The 11,679-nt window shown below is 38.4% G+C and overlaps 1 protein-coding gene across 6 annotated transcripts in view; it reads right to left on the reverse strand.

Moving 5' to 3' along the window:
- col11a2 (collagen, type XI, alpha 2) overlaps positions 1–9,582 on the reverse strand; it is a 46,245-nt gene extending 36,663 nt beyond the window's left edge. For all 6 annotated transcript variants that reach the window (XM_023959925.2, XM_023959924.2, XM_023959923.2 and 3 more), the window contains exon 1: positions 9,084–9,582. In XM_023959925.2, the coding sequence (XP_023815693.1) occupies positions 9,084–9,201 (118 nt within the window). In that variant the 5' untranslated portion in view covers positions 9,202–9,582. The remainder of the gene's footprint in view (positions 1–9,083) is intronic.
- Positions 9,583–11,679: the final 2,097 nt, after the last annotated feature.

Genomic DNA, 11,679 nt, shown 5'->3' on the forward strand with positions numbered 1-11,679 from the left:
ATTCAGGAGTGTTTATTTTGTTTTATTTTATTTTATTTTTGTTTTTTTTTTAAAGTTTTCTGCATAGCCATTATTTATCCTTTCCATGCATTAAAATGAAATTTGATAAGAAGCCTGTTACAAGACCTAATTTCAGCCAAATATCCTCAGAAATGACATTTGGTTCTGCAATACATTTTAAAGAGAAAAATCTCACGCTTGACTCAGCAACAGAAATGTCTTCAAATATAACTGCTGTAAAAGAAGCTCACATGAGCACTCATGTACTTCAAAGATTCACACTAAAGGAGTTTACTGTTGTGGTAGCATCATGAATAATGTATAATTCATGCATTGGTCTAAAGGGCATTATTCGCCTCTTAAAATCTGCTGTTGAGTTCAAGTATTCTAGATTAAAGCAGATTGGATGAAAAAAAAGATCAGTTTACAACTAAGTGGTCATTTTTGCGTACGTTCATCAATCAGTTTAAATGTGTGGCTGTTGAAATAATCCTGCAGATATCTATTTACTTAACAGGGGGTTTTGTATTTGATTGATATAAAAAAAACTGCGCTAAATAAAACTTATTTTATTAGGACACTAACAGCAAAAAAACAGTCTGAATTGTACAAGCTGGCAGCCTGTAGACACCTTTAAACTGCTGTCATCTTCATACAGCTTAAAAACAGAGCATACTGTTTAATTATTGCCCATTACAATAAAAACAGAAATATTATGTATGCGGGAATAGGTTTTAACTGGACTGTTAGATGAAAGTCTTATTCACATAAATATTGGTAGCTGCAAAAAAAAAAAAAAAAAAGCATATACTGTATATATGTATCCCATTCAGAGGTATACATATGTACTGTATATATGTTATATTTTATATTTTACCCGTGCTAAAAAATTCCAGAGCTGCTCTGAGCCCTGCTGCATTCCTCAAAAGAGACTTATAAACAAGCATAACACACAATCAAACTATGTAAACACAAGGCTCACATGCACTTTTTGCAACCGGAGAAACGTAGTGAGATGTTGTTACGCTGCTGTGCATCATTGAACCAATTCTATGACAGCTTTAAAGCTTAAACTGCATGATCATGTCAGAGTTTTCAGAACTCTCTCTTCCATCAGTGTTGGAAACATGTCTGTTTGAAGTGCACATTAGGATCATCTTTAAATTAAACAGATGATTATATTCAGTCACAGCTGGGATGTTTTCCAAACTAAGCTTTCAGTGTTAGTGATGCGTTACTATAGAAACCCTGGGCCAACTGAGAAGAATATTTTACCTGAAGTGTCAATTCTATCAGTCAAAAAAGAACAACATTTATGAATAAAGTAATGTAAATAAATAAATTTAAATTCAAGTAAAATAGAGTACTGATTTTCTTCAATAGACACAGCTCTTGTTAGAAAAGCAAGCTTAAGGTTAGTCATATTTAGAGAAGTGTAAAGATGTCTTATTACTGCTTTTATCTGTCTAGACCACAGCCCATCACTGTCATGCCACAGTTTAAAGGATAAAAAAAAGATAATAGTTGGAGAGAGGGGCAGCCTCAAATGCGAGATAAGGTGATTGCGGTAACAGTTAAGGTAACACATCAAGTTCCAATAAATTAGAATAAAATGAGAAAACAGGGATACATGAAAGGACTTCTTTGTGTGATACATCATTTTAAGTAAGTATATCTTTTAGGTTTTGGTATATTCAATAAGATATTTAGATAAAACAAAATCTAGGTTCCAAGTTCTCTAAATTTGAACGTCAAGTCTGGAACCTCTAGAACTAAAAGGACATCATGTTTTCCATAAAATGAGGACTTCAGCAGACCAGCAGAGGAATGTTCCAAGCAAATTATACAGGTAAAGGAAAGGAGATCAACGAGTGAAAGAGAGACAAAAAAAAAAGAGACATTCAGGCACAGTCATGTGTGTGTCCTTGTATGTGTGTGCGTGTTTTGGGGGAGTCAGGCATTGACAGTAGACAGTATGGTTCTGTGATGGCAGGATACTGGATCAGATTGCAGCCTGAGCTCCCCCAGCACGTCCAGCACAATGTGGCACTCTGTTCCTAAGCCCAGCTCACATCTGCAGCCGGGGCCCTTCCTGCCTGTAGGACCACAATCACAACAGAAGCACACCCACAAGAAATAACACACGGCACCTACAGAGATACACACAGGCCAGGCAGGGAAAGGCGCACCTATAAACCTCGAAAGATGAGGAGCAGCGCAAACGAATGTTGACAAGGTAGAGAGAGACCAGATAAGAAAAATATAAAAAAAATATAAAAAAATAAATAGCTTTTTTCTTCTACTCACTTTTCACACCTCATTTATTTATGTTACCACAAGCACTTGCAGATGGAAGAAGTCTTTGGATACAAGTACGTCAAGTCAATTATTCTATTGTCATTAAGACAGGAAACAGCAAGTAAACGCAGTGAAACTACAGCTGTCTGCCCATGGCCACTTGCTTTGGCTGCAATTCTCTTCCTGGAGTACATTCCCTAAACCGAGCAACAAGTACAACATTAATTTTACTGTAAAAATGATTGGACATAATGGTATGCTCTTTGGTACACAATGGGACACTGTAGTTTGGAATGCCTGTTTTTTTCAACAGGTGCTCCAGACTGAAACAGTTCCCACACTGTTTGACTACAACTCTAAGCTCTGAAATCCTTTGACTGAGCAAACACCCAAACCGCCATCTCATTACAACTTGACATTAAGTACGCCTGGCACGACCACACTTTAAAATAGAGAATGAGGTGTGCTCCTGAAACTGCAAGACCCCTGTAAAAATAATTTGAAGGCTGCGGCTCGTAGTATCACCACTAGAGGGAGCTATAACAGTCTCAATGAACCTGGTGGCACACAGAAGTGTCAAAGGATCCCGTAGAGGCCTGTTGGTGTGCTGAAACGACATGAAGTTAAACACACCCAAATTTTACCTGTGTACTCACTATCTGAATAATTTTGCTCACAGAATTAAAGAACACGAATATTTTATGAGAATGAAAAGTAATGTCAGATGATTCTGTTTCAACACACCTCTGTTCAAACAAGACTACTGGACAAGCATCCCTTTATGTACATAATGTCAGAAAGGATGGATTGTGACAAAGATTTGCTCAACAAAGGAACTCAACTTGGTTTTTAAAAGTCAAAAAGGGCCTCTGAACACCATAAAAGCCTGAAATATGTTACATTTTTCATGCCATCAACAGATGGCACTTATTTCTCTGTAGAAGAGAAATCTGGACAAACATAATTAAAACAAAGTTGGGATAAAGTAACATATATATGTTACAAAAAATGTACAGTTTCTCGCTGGTCCGAGATGTGAGGAAGTTGTCTTTATAAGAAAAACTCTTGATTTGGGATTATCTGAGATGCTCAAAATCTGAAAATTTGCATGAGTATTGTGTGAGAGTATGTGTCTGTGTATGTGTGTGAGTGTGTATCCCCTTTCTTTTTCTGGCACAGCTGTGGCAAATACCAGACACACACTCTAGCTGACACGTTGACCCCTAACCTCTCACCTTTACACAACAAACACATTGTTAAACACAGAGAACAAGAAGGATGTGCTACATTGACCACACAATAACTCACCAACACAGACCAACAAATTCTAACCAATTTACTGACCGAGTGCTTTGCCTAACAGCTGAAGGCAGAAGGCTGAACTGAGATGCTGTCCAATTCAGAGGATGGCCAAAGAAAACAAACTGTTCAAAAAAATTTATGATAAACTACACATAGAAAAAACATAAAAACAAATGTATAAAACTGAAAACCATAGACTCAAATTCAGCTCAGTCGGTCCCCAGCTGTCTCTCCATCCATCCAGCAAACCACAGTCGTAGGAGGTATGAGCACCACTTTTCTTGCAGTTTATAATTTTCTGTGTGGAACTGTATGTTTATGATTTATTTAGAATGTCTTGCAGACAAAAAAATCCATCATGGTTTTTCATGCTGAACTGAGAGATTTTTCTTCAAATAGAAATGATTTTTTGGTTTTAAGCTGAGCGTTTGGTTTGTCTGGATAGCTCTAATAATCATAAAGATATTATTGGTGTCTGGAAGGTTCTCTCAGAAAGCAGACAGTGATAAAAAAAATCTGTACATTTGCAGGGGTGAGGCACCACTTTACCTGAAAACAAGATTTCACTCTGAGCAGATATTGCTGAAATTAGACAATTGAAGCCTCAAGAATAAAAACTAAAGAGGAAGAGCAGTCATAAAACCTCAATTTTATGATTATTATGCCTGTTCTCATCAGTTCTCTTCAGATGTCTATTAGTGTCAACATTAACTCTGTTGGGCTTCCCATGTGCATCTTAGTTTGGTTTGAAATGCAGTTACAAGCTCTGCTGATGATGGATCAGCTAGCAGTCTAGTCTGCCTTCAGCTGTGGAGGCTGCAGGCTCAGATTGGTGCAGATCCCTCACACCACAAGGTCTGCATTGAGCCTCATGATACCAGAGAGCCTGGCCAGAGGAGTGTCAGTGGGTCCCTGCAATGTACCATCATGTGAACCTGAGAGTTACCCGGCTCACAAATTACAAACCAGTCTTCAAGTCACTGGTGCGGCTTGTTGACTGATAAAACTACACGTTTCAGCCGAAAGTGTGCTTAGTTTGCAAATCCCAAGACCTTAAATACTCAACATGAAAGGATATTCAAGGAAAAATTCTGCCAGAAAAAAAAACTATAAAAAGAAGATATAAACTGACCCAAAAGTAGAACTAAATTACAACTATGGTCTGAGACAGGACATTTGATTTCTAGTTCTCTCTTACCATAGAGCTTTTTTAAATGAAAAATAATCTTGAGATTGCTTTCATGAAAGGCAAAAAAACCCATCTCATTATATTCACATCTGTCTGTAGATGCTCCATATGTCATAGAGCCACACTCAAACAGACTCTGCTCCAGTGCAATTCAGTAAAACCTGTCGAGATCCAAATCTCTTCTTTTAGCTCCATTTATTATTTTGATACGAGCAGGCTTTCTTTTGAAATGTGCAGCTAAAATGTTCAGATACATCAAACAACAAACCGAAGATGAGCAAACGGGTTCCCAAGTCAGACTACAGTAATTAAAGAGAACTACACAAAGAGATGACAAGAATTTATAATAATTATGATCACAGCATGGTCTTTGAGGGGCAAATACGGAGATCTGGAAACTCCCTGCATGTTAGAGATACGACATTCTGAGAATTTCTAAGGTTTAACTTTATCAAAGCAACAAATGTGAAGAGATGAGGAGGAAGAGAGGGAGGGCACAGAAGGGAGTCCAACAAGTTGGGACGTGCCGTTTGGTCGGTCTTAACCCTCAGCTTCTTTAAAATGGTTTTCCTTCAAGAGCAAAGATTAGAGAAAACTACTGACCTCTTCAGCGGAAGATGCAAAAGAAAAACATCTTGCTACAAAGTTGTGCCAAACTTAAAATCAGTTTTCATTCTTTCAAAAGTTCTGAAGACATTTTATGACTCTTTAGTGTTTTTGTTTATATTCAGTGGTTTTTAATATTTTTCAAAAAGTTACTTTTTAAATTTCAATTGCACAGGTTAGACTGTGGTCACTTACACTGAAAGAACCCCTTCCATGTCTTCCTACATTGACTTCCTAGAAGCAGCTAAATAACAGTGACTAGGAATAGCATCCTCTACAGACAGTCTGTCATTATGAGGCTGGCACGCTCGCCTGTCATACTTGTATCATCTGTGAAAGCAAAATGTCTCTGAGGAACGAGGCCACTCACACAAACCACTAAATCATCACCTATAAAACCAAGGAAAAGGGAACTTCTTCTCACTGTTCTTTTAAGTCTACATTGCTAAAGTGGTTTTGTCTGGGATGAGACATTCCTAAAAGTTTACAGTTTGAGGGATGTAATGGTTTAGAGCTGAGGCCTAAACGTGTTAAATCATATTTTAGCTTTGACTTCTGTGAGTTTTGATCTTAAAACCACAGTCTGGTGCTCATGTTTTGGTATTTTGGACTGAGGAAAAACAGGATGTGAAGCACTTTTACTGATTCTAAACCAGAGAAAATGTCAAAAATCCTGAGGAGGACCCCTGAAAAAATGAACAATTTAAAACCTAGAGCTGTTGTTCACCTTTCGGCATATCCCTTCGGGCGTCGCAACAGCAAATTAGCTTTCACTGATTTGCACAGGTGGCTTGGCAGAGATTTTTACGCCAGATGCCCTTGTTTAAAATCAGAGAAAGACTCCTGATCAGAACTTCAAATTAACTATGACAGCATTCATTTGTTATAAATCAAATGACAAATAGACTCTAACTAGAACAAACTAGAAAGGTTTTTAGTAAACTTGTATATTTTGCTTCCTGATTTGTCCACAGCTCCGTTTTACATGTTTTACTAAGAGAAAATTTGTCAAAACTGACGGACATAAATACTTCAAATTATAATCTAATTTGAGAAACATTTGTTAAGATAAACCTTTATAGATCCCCTTTTAATAATACTTTAAAAAAACAATCAAAAAAGTTCACTAAGAAGTAACAACAGGCTTTTCCACAAAACTGATGGGGACGGAGAAGGGATCAGAGTCTGAATCCCATCTTCAGCAGAACGGATAAACATCAATGCGTTTTAGAAGATCAACACAGAAGGTTCAGGTCTACCAGAACTGGGCTTTGGTCTGAACCTGGGAAACAAGACAATTGAAACTTTGAACACCCATTGGCTCATTTAAAACACTCACAAAAAATGTGAGATGGTGTAAAACTGTAGAACCAATGTCACAATTGCCAGTTTGAGTTAAATATCACCCTCAGAAAGCCGGACCTCACACTGCCATACAGTCACTGGAATGAGCTGCTCTACACCTCAAATAGAGCCTCTTTTCACCAGCACAGAGTCTGAGAAAAAGAAGGAGAGCACGGCCATGTTATGTTTAGCCAGGCTGGGACAGAGTGCCCTTTGAGCAACTCTCTGCTTTGAAATGAGGCTGACGAACATCCGTGTCAAGAAAATATTGCCCCATGATCTTGTGCTTTCAACAAAACCCAGTTTCATGGCCTTTTGGGTGTGCTGCTCTCTGAAGGATGACTCCTCCATTCCTTCTCCTTTTTTCTTCGTTGTCCCAGAGAAGAATGAATTACCATGGAAGTTTCTGACCACTCTTTCTCTAAATTGGTCTTTCATTGCCTGGGTGGGGCACCGTTACAGTTTGCAAACATCTGTTGAGTGTCAGTGTGTGCACGGGGGCACACGTGCACATGTGCACACTGGTCCAACCCACTGCAAACGTACATTTGTATGATGTTTTACTAAAACTGATATGATCAGAAGGTGATTAAGGCATTTATCTACATGCCATACAAATGCCATGTATATATGTGCACCAAACAGAGGCACATTCACGCTGGGGCCCTGGTTAGGAAAAAATATCTACATACAGACTAACAAAAACAGAACTTTAGCCTTCAAAGCACACAGACACACTAAAAGCTTTCACTCCAGACCCCTGAGTCCGAGTGCCCCACTACCATGACCTATTCATAAACGGTAAAAATATCAGCTACAGAGTACTCACAGGCGGGTGCAATTTTATTATATGTATTCAGAAATGTGGCCAAAGAATTTGCAAAAGGATGGAGGTTTAAAAGATTCCCTTAAACTACTTCCACCAGTGCACATGACTTCTAGTAGTTTTCTCAAAACCAGACCCAATCTTCCTCAATTTCTATGCTAAAACGTGTAACATGAGTCTTAACTTGCCTAAAAAGTCTGCTGTAATGAATTTAAAACCATAGATTGACTGTAAGACTTCCACTGATCTGGACTCAGGTGAATCAATGGATTCTCTGTGTTTAAAATAACTAAAAGACGACTAGTGGAGGGTCAGGGAACTGCTGCACATACAGATCATTCCAGTGTAAACTATGATGGTCCAGTGGTGATTCTGATGGGACGAGAGGGTGAACGCTTTACAAACAATGCACATCACAATGTATAATCTCAATCCAAACAATTACCAAGCAGAAATGCTGTCAGTAGAAAATCATATTCTTCAGCAATGAAAAACGTTTACAAGCTGATCTAATCAGGTCAGTTATTAGAAAAATATGGCAAAAATAAACCAAATATCTATAGAATGCCTCAAGAGGAAGAGGCAGAGATGGACGCGCTGGTGAACAGGCTGAACTGGCACAGAACCTCTCAGCGTTCACAACCCAGACAGCACAAGTTACACAAATGTCTAAACTAAGTCTGAGAAATTCATATGAACAAGCTTCTTCAAATGTGTCAAAACAAATGTTTTATCACTTTATCCAATGGATTTCTTCAGTGGTGTTATCAAACTGAGGAACATCTGCAAAGCTTCATTTCTAAACAAAAAATGATTTAAGTAAACATGGTAATAAGATCTATATAAACATCTAAAATCCATTTAAAAACACAACTATTTCCGATCATCACTCCAGTAGATATGACACCTGTCAGCGGAACACTGCGTTCACGCGCACGTGCGACTGAGAGTCGCGTGAAAGCAACGATCTATGTGACTTGAATGCGCAACAGCCAGATCAAACCACGCCACAAAATTAGTTGTGGGGTTTATGGAGCAAAAAAAATAAATAAAAGGTTTTATTTTTTTCCCTTTCTTTTTAAAATGGGCATAACAACCCTCTTCTTACTGACTATTTTTCGTTCATTTCTTTTTGTTTCTTATCCAGTTTTTGCACAGCAGTTCAGAGGGGTCGTTCTCCAGCCAGTTAAGTTCTTGGAATGAAAAGGAAAGCGCAAATAAAGCAGGTTTAGGATTTTTCTTCACAAGACCAAAACTTTTGAGCCTTAAATAAGCATCTATGCAATAATGCCAAACGATTAACACAGTTTGATTCTATGAAGCTCACGGTACATTATTGATTCTTGAAGGAAAAGCAAAGAAACAAGTCAGGTGCGCATGGGTCCGATGCTGGATCACTTTCTTTTTAAAACAAGAATAAATACATCCAGGATTGATTGGCACTCATTAAACGTGTTAAACATGTTTGTCTTTGTTCAAATGTGAAACGCAGAAAGTTACAAAGAATCACATTCTTACCTGCCAAAACTACCGTTGTTTGGAACAAAACGAGAGCCACGGTGAACAAGGCAAATGATGAGAAGTTCGTGCGCCACGGTCTTCGTTTTTTCCGGAAAGGACAATCTCTTATATCCATAGTGTTGCAGTAAATTGCCAGCCTGGACGATCTGTGAATCTGGGGAATGGTGGATATCCTCTCACAGAAATCCAGCCGACAAGGGGAGCCTGACTGAACCGTCTGTGAGGCAGCAGACAAAAAGGTACGCCTCTGGAGACGTCGTTACCTCTCTGCCGAAGACTTTCCTTGGTGCGTTGTCTATCTGTGTTAATGCATAAAACCTAAAAGGGGTACGGGGTTAATACATATATTTTATTTTTGCGTTTAACCCCTTAGTGCTGAAGCCCCATTGAGCCAGACTGGGTACAAGTACCCAAAGTGGAGAGAGCAGCAGAGAGAGACCTGGAATCTCTCCCTTCTCTCTCTTCCCCTCTCCCTTTCTTCACTTTCTCCCACGTAAAATAGGCACGTGTGTGTGGACGTGCATGTGGTCGTGCGTGTGGAGTGAGAGAGTGGATGCAAGCGGGAGAAAGGAGGGGTGTGCGTAAACTTGACGCACAGCTGGGTGCAAAAAAGACACTTTTCATGGGGACGTGGTGATGAATTTGAGACAAATAGCTGTCACAAAACAGTGACGTCCGTTTTTTAAGATATTAGTTCGTTTTGTGAGGTTTTAGCTTTTGGCGTTTTTTTGGTTCTAAATTGTAACATATTTCTAGAGAATGTTACAGCTTCTTTTTAAAATCTTTAAATCTTGTGCCTTTAAGTAAAGATAATAAACTTAGGTAATGCTTTTGGTCTACGAGAGTCTCAACAGTAGAGCTGCGCGGATGACTGAGCGCTGAGTAAACCAATCAGATGTCTGTCCGGCGCCGATCTCCACCTTAGCGCTGATTGGTCAGGGGCACGTGTTCACTGTGCGCAGCATCGCGTCAGGTGATGAGAGTGGAATGAGAGACTTTTCCTGTAATGAAGAAGTGCCTTCATCTAATTAGAGCAGGTTTTTTAGAGAAAATCTTAAAGGATTTCAATTTGCAAAACTTGTTTTCTCTGAAGTCCTGAAGCTGTTTTATGAAAATACAATAACACTGAAATGAAAAGTGTGAAGTAGATTGAAAATACAACTAACATAAAAAAAATTTGATAAAAAATAGAATTTATATCCTTAAGAGATCACACGGGAAACATATCACGGTCTTCCTCTTCTTTTCAATGATTGTCTGCCTATGGACAGAGCATCATTACTCATTATCCAGCTTCAAGTCACCTGTTAAACACTTAAAAGAACATCCCCATATCCATTTGGGTGTTATATACCCAACTGTCTGCTTTTTTAAATGTTTCTGCATTTGCATAGCAAATGTTTTGTAGATTTCTTTGAGGCATTGCAACCAGAAAGTAGTATTTAAGCATAATTATCCCCTCATGCTCAGCACCACTCACTCTTTCACACCACCTTTCATTTCTTTGCCCCCTTTAGTGTGATTCCTGATAGGGTGTGTTTAGAGTCTATGGTGGTTTTTCACATAAACCCCCTCACTGTCATTTTCTCTAGAATTTAAAGCATAAAACTGTAAAGGGATCATAACCTGTCCTCTGTTATCTACCTGAGACAGAATAGATGAAAGAATTAACTTCTAAAAAAACAGGCCAAAAAAATGTTAAATCTAGTTAAAACTCTGAGATGGTAATTTTAGGAGCTTTGATAAAAAAACAAGCAGTAGTGAGGTAAAGTTTATTTAGATAGTATACATTAGAAAACAACATAAAATAATACCATACATAGGACCATAACAGTGTTTTTATGAGGGGAGTGGAGTTGCATTCAAAAAGCATCAAGGTCATTCAAACAGGATCAATAAAATACAAAGATGCAGAGGTTAAGCCTCTGATGGCAAAACAGCAAATGAAGAAATCTACATGTAAGAATAAACGTCACAAACAGGGTAATCAAGGGTTCATTTACTAGATAGATGACAACCTATATACGGATAAATTCTACTTTTAAAATTACTTTTTATGTACAGAAAGATGCTTCCCTTTTTATACCTTTCATATTTAAATAATCAGCTACAATCATTCAGAGAATCCATGACTCTAATATTGCAACATCTAGTGTCATACTGCTGTAAAGGGAACATTTACAATCAAAACCATAAAGAATGGAATTGAGATTTCTCCCTGCGAACAATGTTTTTGTTTATTTTCTACAATCTACTGTCTTGCATCAACAAATCCTGGCATATATAGAAGATTGCTCTGAAACCGTGGCAGTAAGTTGGCTCAGTTTCCACCGCATGTCGGACACAGACAGGGATGTCCTTTTCACCGCTTGTGCTTGAAATTTTTATTGACGGTATTTTTGGAACAGCCAAGGGTGGAGTGTGGTTTAGGGACTGTGTGATTTCATCCCTATTTTTTCGGCAGATTATCTGATATTGCAGGGTTCATCAAACCACGACCTTCACTGTGCACTGGGGTGATGTGCAGTTGTTAGAGAACTCCTTCCTAAATGGAGTTTAAGCATCTAGGGGACTTTTTCATCAGTGGGGAAAA

The sequence above is a fragment of the Oryzias latipes genome, chromosome 11, assembly GCF_053564925.1.
Source record: "Oryzias latipes strain Hd-rR chromosome 11, Olatipes_Hd-rR_3.1".
NCBI lineage: Eukaryota > Metazoa > Chordata > Actinopteri > Beloniformes > Adrianichthyidae > Oryzias > Oryzias latipes.